This window comes from Emys orbicularis, chromosome 11, assembly GCF_028017835.1.
Source record: "Emys orbicularis isolate rEmyOrb1 chromosome 11, rEmyOrb1.hap1, whole genome shotgun sequence".
In the NCBI taxonomy this organism is placed as follows: Eukaryota; Metazoa; Chordata; order Testudines; family Emydidae; genus Emys; species Emys orbicularis.
In genome coordinates, this window is record NC_088693.1 from 44,145,401 (window position 1) to 44,161,306 (window position 15,906).

Genomic DNA, 15,906 nt, shown 5'->3' on the forward strand with positions numbered 1-15,906 from the left:
GTTGGGGACATAGGGCAACAAATGAATGGTAGAGGGAAGTGATTAGGTTACAGAGAACTGAGTGGCCCAAATGTTTTGTGGGATGATAGTACAACAAGGAAACAAGTGGGGGCTGGCTTGCAGAGAAAAAAATAAAAACTGCTAAGAGAGTAATTGCTGCTGGCAGTGAGGGAGAAGGAAAGAGGAGTTGGAGTTTGTGACCATTGGAGTGGGCAGGAGAGCTGATAGATGTATAACAGGTATGGAATGTTAGCTTATTTGTTACTGATTTTTCTAGTTGCCTTGATGCTCAATAAACTTTTTCTGTGTGGCTATTCTAAGAAATAGTTACTGGATTCACTCTCTCTACCTTCCACATGTTCTTAGGGAACACTATCCCCATCATCTTTGCCATTAATTTGATGGTTGAGTTTCTGTTGTGATTTCTGCTACCTGTTTAGTGAGTCTTTGGCTTCTAATTTGAAATAGTATGTTCCTTGTTTTGTTTTAAAAATGTACTGCATTTTATTTCCCTTCCAGGAGACTTTGGAATAAAAGTTTGTACCAGACTGTGTATATGTCTAGAGTGATATTTTTTTATTATATTGGGATTTGTAAAATTCTTAACTTACTATTCAGTCATAAAAAGAGATGCAGGTATAGAGAACTTTTTTTGTGAATTCATTATAGATTTCTGCCTCATAAGCAGTGGCAATATAAACTGTTTGGTCTACATGTTATTTACCTATTTATAAAGTGTGCCTTAAGAGCAGTGTTTATTACAAGAGATTATAAAGTAGTACAAGGTAATATTTTCTATGTGAAGGGGAGGTCTAAGGTGATTACTGACTGAAATCCTTTAAAAAAATGTATCCCTTCCTTTTTTAAAAAAGATGAGCAGAAACAAGCACATTCACTAATTACTGATAGTTTTGAGAGTCTCAAATGGAAGGTGCTTCTAAGTGCTACGTATTATTATTACAGTGACATAAAGTTCTCTTCCATTTTGTCTACTCTATACTGATAAAGATGAGGCACTGTCAGGGACTCAGGTGTTAAAACAAATAACTTAAATAACAATATGTCACTGAAAAAATAGTGTGTTCATTGAGGGGTTCTGAGGGAACCAAAGAATGAAGTGGCTGAACTGCTAGCAAAACTGAATCTCAAAACAAAATATCTGAATTTGGCCCGCCCACATTTTTAAAATTAATTCATTAATGACTGAATTAGCACATCAAGCAACATTTTTCTTTCATGTATGGGATTTTATTTTTCTTCCCCTCCCTCGTTCGATTCATCAACATTAATGGAGTGAATTACCAGCTCAAGACTATTAAGAAAAGCAACATCCATCCTTTTTATCGTAATGAGCCTGTAATCATCATAAAACTTCCTGTCATATGCCATCATTTAAATTCTCATTCAGTGTTTGCCAGCTTATTTGTTTGCTTTGTTTTGAGTTAAACATGTCAAATCTGGACCACAGAAAAAGAAAATTGTCATCAGAGGATCAAACTCTCTCTTACCTGGAAATCATCCCAAACAAACTATCATTAACACTAAGGGAATGTTCCTTTTGCTGAGGCTAGTTCTTTGCTATAGCTTTTGCTTTACCTAGTTCTGCTGATATTTTTCTCTAAAACATTATCCAGAGGTGCAAGCTCTTACTCCTATTAAAAGTCCATCTGAGAAAAGTACTTTTAAAAGCCAAGTACTCTTTCTCCCTTGAGCCCAGTCACATCACTAGTAAAGTGGCACAAACTAACACATGCTTGACATTTCTATAATACAAGAAGTATTATAGAACATCTCCTGAGGAACAGACGTAGAAACACATACCTGGATATTACTGTTATGCTACAGAAATGTGGCTGGAGACACATTTATCTTGTAGTAAAAAGGTGACAAGGAGAAAATGTTTAGGGGTGGCAGTTTTGCTGCTCAGCACATTGCTATACAAGACCAGCATGTGCTAACAGAAGAAAAAAAGGTTTAAAGAACTTTGCATGTGTTAGCCATAAAGATATTTGGGATTGTTATTCCTTTGTGTGGTGGTTGACGACCCAGATTGTACACAGTGGGTATGGAGACAGAGAATACAGGGTCAATAGAGGCGAATGAGGATATGAATGGGGACAATAGTTTAATCATAGCAAAAAAGAGAGATTGCCAGAGAATAGAAAGGAGTAGGAGTAGGAATAAATTGATGGAGATGCACTTACATTTCTTCCTACTCAACCTTCCCCTGCAATAACTTTCAAGATTCTCTCTCTCTCTCTTTATTCCAACATCAGCAAAAAGAAAGCAGAGGAAAATGGGAATCAGCATAAGAATTGGGAAGCATATCTCAAGGTTGTTCCATTTACAGATATTATTACTGCAGATGAAACAATGCAGATAAACTCAGTTTATATAATATCTCTAATTAAAAGGAAGGTTAGAGCCACTATACCTGCAATTGTATTTATTTCTTCCTGTATTCTTACTGCTCTCCCTCATATGACTGGAATAATATGTGTTTTTTAGATATCTTGAAACTGTTTAAACTCTCCCAGAGGATGAAACCCCTGGTGCTAAGAAAAATCTCCATGGATAACATCCTTGGGTCACTGGATTACACCAACAGTACCAATGATCTCACCACACATTAAGCCGTGTGAGCTGTTGTCTGGCTTGTTGGAAAAGATGTTTGCCCCTTTAGGGGCCAGAGAGCTGCAGAGTGATTTTCTGCTGCAGCTGCATACCAGGTCAATGTAGGGATGCTGAACCATCCCTCCCAGGTAACCAGAAGAAAGGGGGGACTATATAGGTCCATGGCAGTGCAGGAAAAGCACTCTTTTACCTGGATCAGGCAGAGCAGCATCCACCCTCCCACCCATGGAAGCGGTGAAATACGGGTTTTGTCAGGATCTACTGTGGGCGTTGTGTGGGGGCAGGAGGGCGTGGGAAGGAATTTTCCCCTCACCACCAGATTGGCCAAGGTGAAGTGGATTTTTTTCCACCTTCCCCACAATGGATTTGGGTGGGGGCTTAGTTGGGGTGAACATGAAACGGGAGTTAGGCAATGGTGTCACAATTTATTAATGTAAAGGTGGGGAGGATGTCCAGTGCAGGTACTCCATAAGGAAGGGATACAGTGGTCAGATAAAATGGATTGGTAAAGGATTTAAAAGAGATATTCTTTTGAGGAACAGAAACAGGGATTTCAGGACTCCTATGACTGGTATGGCAGGGAGCCAGCCCCCCCCACCCCTTTATAGCCTCCTCTCAACCCTCATTAAAAGGGGTGGGGATGGTGAGGTCCCAGCAGTGGGTTGGCTGGGGACCAGGATGGATAAGGGGGAGGGCTGACAGAACCACATGGATATTATTGAAATGTTTATGGGAATTACCTGCACTGTACACCTTTATTGGCCAGGTTCTCCCAGACATTTAAGAAGAACGTTACAGCCTATTTAAACCACACCCAGAGTCTCCTGCCCTTCTTCCAGCATAGCTGGACAATGCATCAAAGCTAGTAAAACAGGCACCAATTAGCCTTCTGCAGATAAGGGAGAAAATACCTTTCTACTTCATATCTTTCATTTCAGACAATATCTTCCCCACTTCCTGTGTGCAGCTCCCAAGGATTACAGGTTCTATTTTATTCAAACCATTGCCACTGAAGACAGCAGTGCTGTGAAGAGACAGCTACTGACTCTGCTCCATTAATTATCCAGCTGCTGAATCTTGTGTATGTTTCTGAGCTAAATGGAGAATCCCTGAGCCTGTAGGGCAGTGTGAGTGGTAGTTGCTTTGCAGAGCTCTTTCTCTCCCACCCCAAATTAAGTAAATTGAATTAAAATAATTAATTGTGTAAAATAATTAAGCAGCAAAACTGGGAAGAAAACACAATGCCAGACTTGTTCTACTCTGCATTTCCTGCCTCCCTACCCACGAAACATCACTTTGAAAATCAAATCTGTGCCTTCCGTGAATAAGATTAATTAAGCCATCTCCAGTTACGATACTTTTATTGTGTTGGAAATTTTCCTCATCCCTCTGATTTGAAGCAGGTCAGCATAAGAACATGCGGGCATTCACTTTGATGGTGAGGAGATTCTCAGATCATTGAACACCAACACAGAAACAAAGTTTTACAAGATTAAAGGGACCATGTAAAATACGTTTTTCCAGCCTTATTCTCAAGAGCAGATAAGCAGCTTTTCGCTGCATAAAGGTAGGGAAGAAGCAACATAAGTAGGGCCCTACCAAATTCACGGTCCATTTTGGTCAATTTCATGGTCATAGGATTTTTAAAATAATAAATTTCATGATTTCAGCTATTTAAATCTGAAATTTCATGGTGGTGTAATTGTAGGAGTTCTGACCCAAAACGGAGTTGGTGGGGGGTTACAAGGTTATTGTGTGTGGGGTGGGGTTGTGGTACTGCTACCCTTACTTCTGCGCTGCTGCTGATGGCAGCGCTGCCTTCAGAGCTGAGCAGCTGGAGAGCAGCAGCAGCTGCTGGCTGGGAGCCCAGCTCTGAAGGCAGAGCCGCCGCCAGCAGCAGCACAGAAGTAAGGATGGAATGGTATGGTATTGCCACCCCTACTTCTGTGCTGCTGCCTGCAGAGCTGGGCCCTCAGTCAGCAGCTGCCACTCTCTGGCCGCCCAGCTCTGAAGGCAGGAATGCAGAAGTAAGGGTGGCATGGTATGGTATTGCCACCCTTACTTCTGCGCTGCTGCTGGTGGTGGCGCTGCCTTGAGAGCTGGGTGGCCGTCCAACAGCTGCCGCTCTCCAGCTGCCCAGCTCTGAAGTCAGCGCAGAAGTAAGGGTGGCAATACTGTGACCCCACCTACAACAACCTTGTGACCCCCCTGCAACTCCCTTTTGGGTCAGGACCCCCAATTTGAGTAATGCTGCTCTCCCCCATGAAATCTGTATAGTATAAAAGCATACAAAAGACCAGATTTCATGGCGGGAGAGCAGATTTCATGGTCAGTGATGCATTTTTCATGGCCTTGAATTTGGTAGGGCCCTAAATACAAGGATAGACTCTTCACTAGCTCTCATCCTCCTTAGGGACTGTGCTTGTCACGGGCTCACCTTCCCGTTGCTGCACTTTGGAATTTTGAGGGAGGGAGGTGCAGTCATGGGGATGGAGTGGGTTGGGTCTCGTTCAGCTGGAGGTTGTGTGTGCAGTGGAATGGAGTATTTTGAGCCCCCTTTGTGATCACAGATGAGGTAAGTTGTGATAGTCTCATTCTTTCCCAGCTTCGTTTGAAAATTATTCCCGGGATAAAGTGGAGGGAGGGATTGCAGTTAGGGTGAAGGGTTTGGAATGGGAATTGCAGAAAGAGCTCAATTAAACTCCAGGGGTAAAATCTTGGCCCCCATCTTGCCACTGACTTCTACAGGGCCAGGATTTCACCCTAGAACTTCAAGTTAACTGAGAGAAGTTCTGTGGTGTGAGAGGAAGTCCAAGACTGAATGATGGAGAGATTAATTCTTCTTCTCACACCCTCAGGATAAGGTGGGGATGAGGGTCCCAGGCAAATTGATGCTCCTAGAAACACAGATTACTTATTTTTTTTTTGGTTGTACAAATGCTGTTGGTTCAAATTCCGATGACTGTGTTGATCCCTTGTCTTGTTTGGCCTCTTCCTTCCTCATTCTTCACCTTACTTTTTAGTTTATTGTTGCTATCTATTCCTCTAACTGTCTGTATTTTTAATATTTAAATCCAAAATTTAATAACATTTAGGGCCAGAGTGATAGCAAATAAATAAATAAATAAAATTATATTGTCAAGGATGAAGTTTAACAAAGACAAATGCAAAGTGCTCCACTTAGGAAGAAAAAATCAGTTTCACACATACAGAATGGGAAGAGACTGTCTAGGAAGGAGAACGGCAGAAAGGGATCTAGGGGTTATAGTGGACCACAAGCTAAATATGAGTCAACAGTGTGATGCTGTTGCAAAAAAAGCAAACATGATTCTGGGATGTATTAACAGGTGTGTTATGAGCAAGACACGAGAAGTCATTCTTCCGCTCTACTCTGCTCTGGTTAGGCCTCAGCTGGAGGATTGTGTCCAGTTCTGGGCACCGCATTTCAAGAAGGATGTGGAGAAATTGGAAAGGGTCCAGAGAAGAGCAACAAGAATGATTAAAGGTCTTGAGAACATGACCTATGAAGGAAGGCTGAAAGAATTGGGTTTGTTTAGTTTGGAAAAGAGAAGACTGAGAGGGAACATGATAGCAGTTTTCAGGTATTTAAAAGGGTGTCATAAGGAGGAGGGAGAAAACTTGTTCACCTTAGCCTCTAAGGATAGAACAAGAAGCAATGGGTTTAAACTGCAGCAAGGGAGGTCTAGGTTGGACATTAGGAAAAAGTTCCTAACTGTCAGGGTGGTTAAACACTGGAATAGATTGCCTAGGGAGGTTGTGGAATCTCCATCTCTGGAGATATTTAAGAGTAGGTTAGATAAATGTCTATCAGGGATGGTCTAGACAGTATTTGGTCCTGCCATGCGGGCAGGGGACTGGACTCGATGACCTCTCGAGGTCCCTTCCAGTCCTAGAATCTATGAATCTATGAATATCTGTCTTTCAGGCTGTCAGACAATCTGCATAATTTCTAGCTGTAATTTTGAGGAAGCATAACACACAAACATGTTTTCCCTTAATGAAAAGCATTCCATATTAAATAATGGCCCCATGGACTTTATCCCAGCAACACATTGCAAAGTAGAGGTAGTTGTTTTGTGTCAGGATATAATAGTCATGACAGAAAATAACCGTAAAGAAGAGATGTATAGGACAGTTTCTGAAATAACCTAAAGATGGTAATTTTGTTTGAAAAGAGTCAATTTTCTTGTTTCCAAACAAATAATCAAATAAATTAGTCTTCATTAGAGTGTTACTGGCTAATACACGTGCCACTCAACCCAAGTGGATCTATAAAGATGAGGGCTGCAAAAGAATCATTTGAATTAAAAACACATCATGGAAAGTGTTGCTGGAAATCTGGCAGCCAAAGTTCTGCTGGGTTTCTCCATTCTAAATATTGTACAAAAATGAAATTGCAGTTATGCAACATCCTACTACATTGGCTGTTCCAAATGAGCCCTTCTGAACATCTGTGGTGGGCAACGTTCCATCTCAAAATGGAAGGATTCTTGCCTGCCAAACAAAACTGGCAGTTAAGAAAGTAGGAAAATCATCTTGATTATTATAGTCAAGAAAGACAGTTGCTACCTCCTTAAATGATTGGACCCATGTTTTATGGTTTGTTGTTTTAAATCTGATGTCATGTATAAGTGTACGGAATCTCAACAATTTCAGATTTTTCATTAGGGTTCTTTACTGGAGTTTGTAACTCTAAGGTGCTAACCTCCTGTGAGCACATGAGTTTACTCAACATGTGATGTGGGGATTTTTCATTGAACCAGCATTACAAGTACAATGCACAAATGTTTGTCCCAGATTGGTAGCTCAGTTTGAGCACTGGGATTGGACTATATGTCGTAAAGCAGAAGTTTCCCATCTGCAGAGTTCTTGCTGGTGGTCCCCGGAGAGGTGGCTGTCACATGATGCTGCATCTCTTCCTCATTTCTAGCTGCTAAATGACATGAGCAGATGAAAATACATTAACTATTATTTTTTTCATGTGATGAATTGCCACAGGGATGTTTTGTGATTGCAAGTGGAAATGGAGGTAGTCTGTGCTATTCTGAATGGATGGGAGGATGGTCTATACAATTGTAAAAGACAAGAGTGGAGGTCCATGAGACAATCTCTCTATCAAGATCTGACCCACACTGTGAAAAAAATTGAGAACCCAGGTAGTAAAGAGGGGGAAAGGTGATCTTGTGCTTAAGACTTAGACTGGGACTTAGGAAATCTGACTTATGTTTAACTGCCACAGACTCCATGTGTGACCATGGGCAAGTCACTTAATCTTTGGGGACTCAGTTTCCCATTTGGAAATTGGGAAGGGTAGTCCTTAATGTCAAAGGGGTATTATAAGAAGACATTCAATATTTTTTGTGAGGCACAGGGATACTATGATGATGGGGGATGGATAAATTTCTAGATAGGAATTTGGCATGTAAAAAAAAAAATTAAATTATAAATAAAGAACAGTGTTGTGCTTCTAGTAACACAGTATGCAAGAATTTGGTATAGCATAGTGGATACTTTAAACTAAACTTCATAACCACTGATCAGAAATACATACCAAATCTGAATCTATTTCTCTATAAACTGAATGCCAGGCTGTACATGACAGCAATGCTGTATAATGGCAGTTCTAAACCGGTGTTCTTTTGAGCATACTGTACTGTCTTTGGGCCTGATCAAATTCCCACGGAAGTGAGTAGGAGTCCTTCCTTTTACTTTAATGGGAGTTGGACTGGACTATTGTGCTATAGATAAGTATGGCATCTCCAGAATGAAGTGGTCTCTGTTTAAGGAGAAGTAACTTTATCATTAGAGTTCAGAAAACTTTAGATGAAGTTCCATTCTCCTTTGCCACATCAATTGCTGAAGAACAAGAAGAGCCAAGCCACCTTTCTCATGTGTCATGGATGTGAACAAACCAGAAAAGAGTCAAATGACCATCCTTTAATTCAAGTAAATTTCTTGTTTCTTTTAATAGTTTTTAAGTGGATTCTATCAAGTTTAGTAAGACACAGAATGGTTTTTTTTGTAATGGTTTATACAAACCATATAATTCTTTTGTTTATTTCTCTAAAACATAAGGCTTCAGTGCCCCCTAAAATAAATAAAAATTCATGCTGTGACCCAGCTCTCATACAATAACAAGTCACTGTGTGCATGTGAGAGAAATGTAAAAATGATGGGGACGGATTGGATTTAATTTCCAAGTTTCTAATGATCTGTTATTTCAAGTAAATGAATAAATTAGTGGGCTGGAGACAGAAAAGTTTTTAAGTCATTAAAAAGTACCTTTACAGTTAGGGTGACCAGATAGCAAATGTGAAAAATTGGGACAGGGGGTGAAGGGTAATAGGCACATATATAAGAAAAAGTCCTGAATATCGGGACTGTCCCTATAAAATTGGGACATCTGGTCACCCTATTTACAATGTAATTTTCATTATACTAGTTTTCACTGGTGTTTCCACAGTTCAAAGTTTATGCCAGTTTTTCAGTGAATCCAATCTTAGCTTCATTAAGCCACTCCCAGGAGGTGTAAGGTAACCATAGCAACCCCTATATTCCTCACTCTTGGCCCTACATAAGGGGATGGCCGGGCAAAAATGGGTGCACCCAGATCACCCTTGCTAAAAGCTACCTCTGCAACCCCTCCCCAATTGACTTAGTGCTGCCCTGGCACAATGGAGGATCTAGCCCAATGTAATCCAGGAGTTCATAATCCAAATTTGCCCCACCATGAAATATCACATGCTAAATAAGAGTCCAGATAGTGGGGATTACATGCATTTAAGTAGAACTTTGATTTAAATAAATGTACCAACTTTGATTTAAAAATGTAAATACACTTAAAATAGAAATGTAAAGGCAAGAACAAAAATCGTTGCTATGCCAGGAGCTATCTGCACACAAATCCAGCAGTGTGAGCCCCATGTGTTGGGGGAAAGCAGATACAGAGATTTCACCACATACTTCTCTCTTCAGCTGTGTTGCAATTGTGGATAGAGTCTGCAACCCTGCCATAAAAGGCAAGACTGCTCCCACATCTGTTGGTGAGGGAAGAGGGCCAGGGATCTAAAAGATGTCAGGCCAGCCTGTCAATAAAAATATGGCAATAAATGTGAGTGCAAATGGAATCGCTAAAGGTACCGGTATTGTTCAGCTGGAAGAGGAACTGGGAGACTTTTCTTATTGTGTTCACAATAGGACTGAAGACTAAGATAAACAGGATATACCTGAAAATATGATCTCTTCTCTTTCAGGATTCCAAAGAAACTACAGAGACTCCTACCCCCTTTCTGTACTCTTATGACCAAAGATGGTCCTATTCCAATACATACTCTTTCTCCTATTTTTGGATTTTTTTTTTTAAAAGTCATTTATTTAATACGTTACATATTCATAGATGTTTTGGAGGAAGAGTTTTGAGTGGGTTTATATGAACATCTGTGTGTACTTTTTTTTGGTTGTGATCATTGTGAACACAAGGTTATGTGAATAAAAATTTCATTGTACTAAAGCTTCTAGTTATGTTTATGTTTGATCTTGCTGTATGTATTTTTCTATTCCCTGACAGCTTTTGCCCTCATTTATGTCCATGGAATCTGAACCTTCAATGGGTGTAAACAAATTTAACGGAACAAAATGTAACTCTTGTTTTAGTTTGGAGGCAATCTTTCCTAGATGCTTTCCCCTCTTGCAGCATTCCCTTGTAGTAGTAGTTTTTTCACGTGTAAATGAGAGGTGACTACTTATACATGGTAGAAACAAGAATAGAACATTTTATGCAAAAAAGTCAGTACTGTCATGTTCTCGTGGTATTCCTACCAATTTATATGGACAGAAATGGTAAAATCCCACCCTAGAACAAATCACAAGTCTAAACACATTTGCTGCAGGCAAAAATTGGCTTTTCTCTCCGAGCCTCCGAGGGAAAAAAGTGCTTTTTACCTGCAAATATAGGCTTTAATCTTTGCTGGAAAACAGAAAAAAGTTTGACAGAATTGCTAAACGTTTTGCTTTTCAAAAACGTTGGGCAAAATGTGATATTTGTGACATTTGTTTTGTTTTGTAGGGGATGATAATACTTACCCCACAAGGTTGCTGTGAGGACCAGATAGTTCACATGTATACAGAGCCTTAGAGGTGTGGAGTGTTACTGAAGTGCTAAACGTATTAGTAAAAGTTTCCAGCTCAATTTTCTCATCCATTGGTCGGAAAATGCAATACATGTAGTCAAGAACATGTATTCCACTTTGAAGTCTCTATAAATGAGAGCCAGCTGAGGCATCATCTTTCCTCTCCTGGCACTTAACCATTTTCTAGTCATTGCTGGGTAAAACTGCATCTCGTTTAGAAATCAGTAATATTTAATTCCTTCTTGAGAGCATTTCAGAGAAAACTGCATGGTTACACTGAAAGAAAAAAACATGCACAGGAATTGTAATACAGAAATGGATTACTCAGAAAGACAGAAAAATCATGTTTTGCTGTTATGCATGCAAGCATTTGGTACTTATTTTAGCCAGTCAGGGCACTGTGCCATATGTTTACTGTAAACTGTGTAATCCTCCATTGTTCATAATTTAATGTGTTTTTTCAACAGACATGTTTTGTGACTGAACAATGTGTTTTCTTTATTCTTATTTTAGAGTGCTCATGTATTGGAGCGAAATATTTCTTTTGGAAGTGCAGACCCATCTGTAAGCAAACAGTTGCTCGAAACTGAGTCTGTCTCTCTGTCTAAGGTCAGTGTGGGAATGGGATGATCTCTATGTGCCTGCTTTGCATGTTTTTTAAATAAATGCTTTAACTAGTAACTTTGTTGTGGCAGCTTTTGTGGGTGGGCTGTCAATTATGATGCAGTTCCAGTCCTACAGCTTCTGGTTCCCCAAATGAGACTAGAGTAAAGCATACCTTTAGCTGTCAGAGAAGAAAGTTTTTAATAGGGTTTATACTAGCAAAATGAAAGATTTGAATCCGTATAATGTCCTGAAGCACCTAGAAGAAGCATGTTATTAATGAAAACGCAGGATGCTTAGATCTCTCTTTCAGTGGGGTGAAAGAGAGAGACATGGGCAATTTGGGGAAGAGTTGCTTTAAGTATAAGGAAGCTTGTAGTCTGGTGGTAGATTAATGTCATAACAATGGGGGGATAAGAGACTCATTCTGAATCCACGTTTTCCAGGGCAGCAGGGACTAAGATAGCTGTGGAGACAGCACACTCAGTCCCAGGGAAGGGAGAACCTTATTTGGGTTGATTTGCCACAGACCTCTCTGGTTGACTTTGGAGCAGTATTGTTGGGTTCTGGAAAGAGCCATATGCAGAACTTCTCATCTGGATGGGTAGTTGGCAAAGCACAGGGGTACTGAGAGTGTGTATGTGGGTAAAAGGGAAAAACTGAGAGGTGGGGTCTCCTAGTGCATCTTGTGTTTCATCCATTTAGGCCTGAAACTTGAGCTTCCTGGAAGTCAACAGGGTCCATGCAGAGATCTGCCTGCACAAAGTTCAGTGATTATAAGATTCTTATGGCTGGAACCATATCTTCTGTTATGTTATTATGTAAAGTACCTGGCACAAATTCTCCTCTTAACAAACAATACATATTAATTCCATACAAAACAGCTATTTTTTTAAACTGCACTGAAAAGGCAGGGGTGTCGTGGAGAGTAGTGATGTGACCATGTTATTAAAGATCATCTGCACATAGGAAAAGAGTTAAGGTTGCACAGGCAATCTTATCTTTGCCATTTCCTGACTTTGGAATGCTTCACTTTCCAATCTTAATGTTTTTTTAATTTTAAAATGGAATTTGCTAGGTTTTTTTAAAAATATATTTTTTTATCATATGCAACTATTTGCATAAAGCTCACCTGTGCATTCCTTGTATCCTGCTGCTGCTCTGTGCAGGGCTGGTCCATTATGTAACTTATGGTGACACTCTCATGGGACCAAAAATGCAGCTGGGAATCAATGTTAGATAAAGTGTCCCAGCCATATCATAGAATCATAGGACTTGAAGGCACCTCGAGAGGTCATCTAGTCCAGGCCCCTGCACTCATGACAGGACTGAGTATTATCTAGACCATCCCTGACAGGTATTTGTCTAACCTGCTCTTAAAAATCTCCAATGATGGAGATTCCACAACCTCCCTAGGCAATTTATTCCAGTGCTTAACCATCCTGACAGTTAGGAAGTTTTTCCTAATGTCCAACCTAAACCACCCTTGCTGCAATTTAAGCCCATTGCTGCTTGTCCTATCCTCAGAGGTTAACAAGAACAATTTTTCTCCCTCCTCCTTGTAACAACCTTTTATGTACTTGAAAACTGTTATCATGTCCCCTCTCAGTCTTCTCTTTTCCAGACTAAACAAACCCATTTTTTTCAATCTTCCTTCATAGGTCATGTTTTCTGGACCTTTAATCATTTTTGTTGCTCTTCTCTGGACTTTCTCCAATTTGTCCACATCTTTCTTGAAATGCGGTGCCCAGAACTGGACACAATGCTCCAGCTGAGGCCTAATCAGCACAGAGTAGAGCCGAAGAATTACTTCTCGTGTCTTGCTTACAACACTCCTGCTAATACATCCCAGAATGATGGTCGCTTTTTTTTTTTTTTTTTTTTTTTTTGCAACAGTGTTACACTGTTGACTCATATTTAGCATGTGGTCCAATATGACCCTCAGATCCCTTTCCACAGTACTCTTTCATAGGCAGTCATTTCCCATTTTCCCCATATCACCTTTTGATCAGCCCATGCCCCTTTGTCTTGTTCTTCTGGCAGCAGAAAGGGGGAGTGATGGAAGAATCCCTATGCTGACTGTACATCATTGGAGAATCACACGTACACTGGCGTGACTCTCACTGAGTCAAGATGGCTTTAGGATCAGATTATGGTGTTGGTGAAGCACAAAGCAGATAGCTGCACTGCACTGACCCTTTTTATTTGCCAGTCTCTGACCATTTGTTTAAATAAATATATGTATGAGTTCTTGTTGAAAAGTATTTAATGCCAGTGCCACCTTGCAGATCAAAGACTTTTCCCTGCAGCTAAGCTTGTAAAGGAGAAATCAATGAGGTGGGGATCAGTAGACATAAAGATATATAGAGAGATTCTGTACTTACCTCATGGGGCTAATTAGTTTAAATTTCCCCCCTCAAGTGTTAGTATTTCTTATTAGGGAAGACCTTTTGCACATGTAATAAGCTCTTCTACACCAGGGAGAAAGGAATAATCATATTAAAATAAGGTGAAGTCAAAATAAACCTGGTGCTCTTCAAAACTTCTTACAGGCAAGAAGAGAGAACACTGGGAAAATGTGAGTTATGGTTTCTGGAGACAACACTAAATTGTCTATGCACTTGCATGGGCATTTGATGTAGTTATTACTTTATTGTTTAGACGTGTTTCTAGCGACCCCTTTCTCAAATCAAAAATTTTTGTGATCCCCTTATGGTTACTATGAAAGTAAGCATCTGTGGTAAAAATAAGCTTATCTAATATAATTTTTTGTGTGTGTTTCAAGAGGTAGACTGAATACTCAACCTTGAAGGTTGAGGGTGTCCAGGGGTGGGGTGGGAGGGGGAGGATGAGAGTGGGGTTTTCTTTGCTTCAAGTTGTAATACATTTTTCAGTGTCTCCCAACCCCCCAATTGCCTTTTTTGTCCCTCCAGAGGTTGCAACATACCAGTTGAGAAACACTGGTGTGGAGCCATGAGAAATAGTATTGGTGAGCACATTATTATGCAGGAACAAGTAGCTTTTTAAACTGGAGCAGACTTTTGTTGACCAGAGTGGCAGCAAAGGGGTATAAATAAGGGCAAAACTGTTTTGTATAGGCATCTTATACTTTCGTTGTGGTCTTCTTCCCCTTCAACATATTAAGCCATAATTTTGGCTTGAGTCATATAAGTTGTAATTCCTGATGGTTGCTAAGTGTGGAGAAAGTGGACTAAAGAGCCCTCACATGGGCACACGAATTATAGGGGACGTAATGGAGTTATACAGAATAGTCAATCATGTGGAGAAAGTAAATTGGACACTACTACACCTCTACCCCGATATAATGTGACCCGATATAACACGAATTCGGATATAACATGGTAAAGCAGCGCTCCAGGGGGGTGGGGCTGCACGCTCCGGCGGATCAAAGCAAGTTCGATATAACTCGGTTTCACCTACAACGCGGTAAGATTTTTTGGCTCCCGAGGACAGCGTTATATCGGGGTAGAGGTGTATTTAAATTTCTCATAATGCAATGAAGCTGAATGGCAGAAACTGTAAAAGGAAATACATTTTCCTAAAGCACAATTAGCCTCCGGAACTCTGTACCACAAGATACCACTGAGGTCAAGCACTTAGTATGATTCAAAAAATGATTAAACATTTCTATAAAAAACAGAGACCATCCACAGTTACAGTAGAGAGGACTTTTAAAGATCATAAAATTTGGAAGGGATGTAAACTCTCATGCTTCAGGCCAATAACTGACGGGATAGGAAGAATGTCCTCTAGGGTCAAGTTATTCTATAATTTGCCCACTTTTGGAGTTTCTTGTACCTTTTTCTGGAGACTTTTGGCCTTGGCCATTGTCGGAGGGAGGATACTGGACTGGATGGACCACTGGTTTGATCTATTCTATGCAAACATAGTGTTAATATGTACCCATAACTTGGCTATGAGAGTGCCTTGTACAGTTCTTCACACAATCCATTGTTTCTAAGAGAAGGAATAATACCAGGTTGTAAGTAGAGACCACTGGTGAGTCAGGAAGTATAAATATTCTAACATGAAGACTATGCCCCTGACTCCTTCACCATATCTGCTAAGCCCTTCTACATTTCCTGTTAGGGAGGGTGTGTGGAACAATGTCTACAGTTTTAATAGATGGTCAGAGTTGGGACAGTCAGCTGCCATCTTGCATTTCCCCTTCTGCTTGCAAATTTGTTGGTGTGTGCCCACTGTACGCTTACCCCTGCCAGACTTTACCCGATTAATATACAATTAATAAGTATGAAATGCCATTTCTTCTCTTAACACACAGTCCTGCCATACACAGGTATGAATCTGCAACCCAAAGTTCTTGGCTGCTTATAGCGCCAGATTTTTAAAAGAGCACAGCTTCAGTGTAGTTAGCTAGCGCCAGATTTCCAAAAGTGCTCAGAACCCAGTAGTTCCTACTTCTGAAAATCTGCCCACTTATTTTGGTGTCTAAATGGGTGCTGAGCAGTTTTGTGTTCTGAGCACTTGAAACTCTGGG

At 40.4% G+C, this 15,906-nt stretch overlaps 1 protein-coding gene across 4 annotated transcripts in view; it reads left to right on the forward strand.

The window, feature by feature from the left end:
• The window catches only part of OSBPL6 (oxysterol binding protein like 6), a 95,433-nt gene that overhangs the window by 12,942 nt on the left and 66,585 nt on the right, over positions 1 to 15,906 (forward strand). For all 4 annotated transcript variants that reach the window (XM_065413172.1, XM_065413173.1, XM_065413175.1 and 1 more), the window contains exon 2: positions 11,298 to 11,393. In XM_065413172.1, coding sequence (XP_065269244.1) covers positions 11,298 to 11,393 — 96 coding nt within the window. The remainder of the gene's footprint in view (positions 1 to 11,297; positions 11,394 to 15,906) is intronic.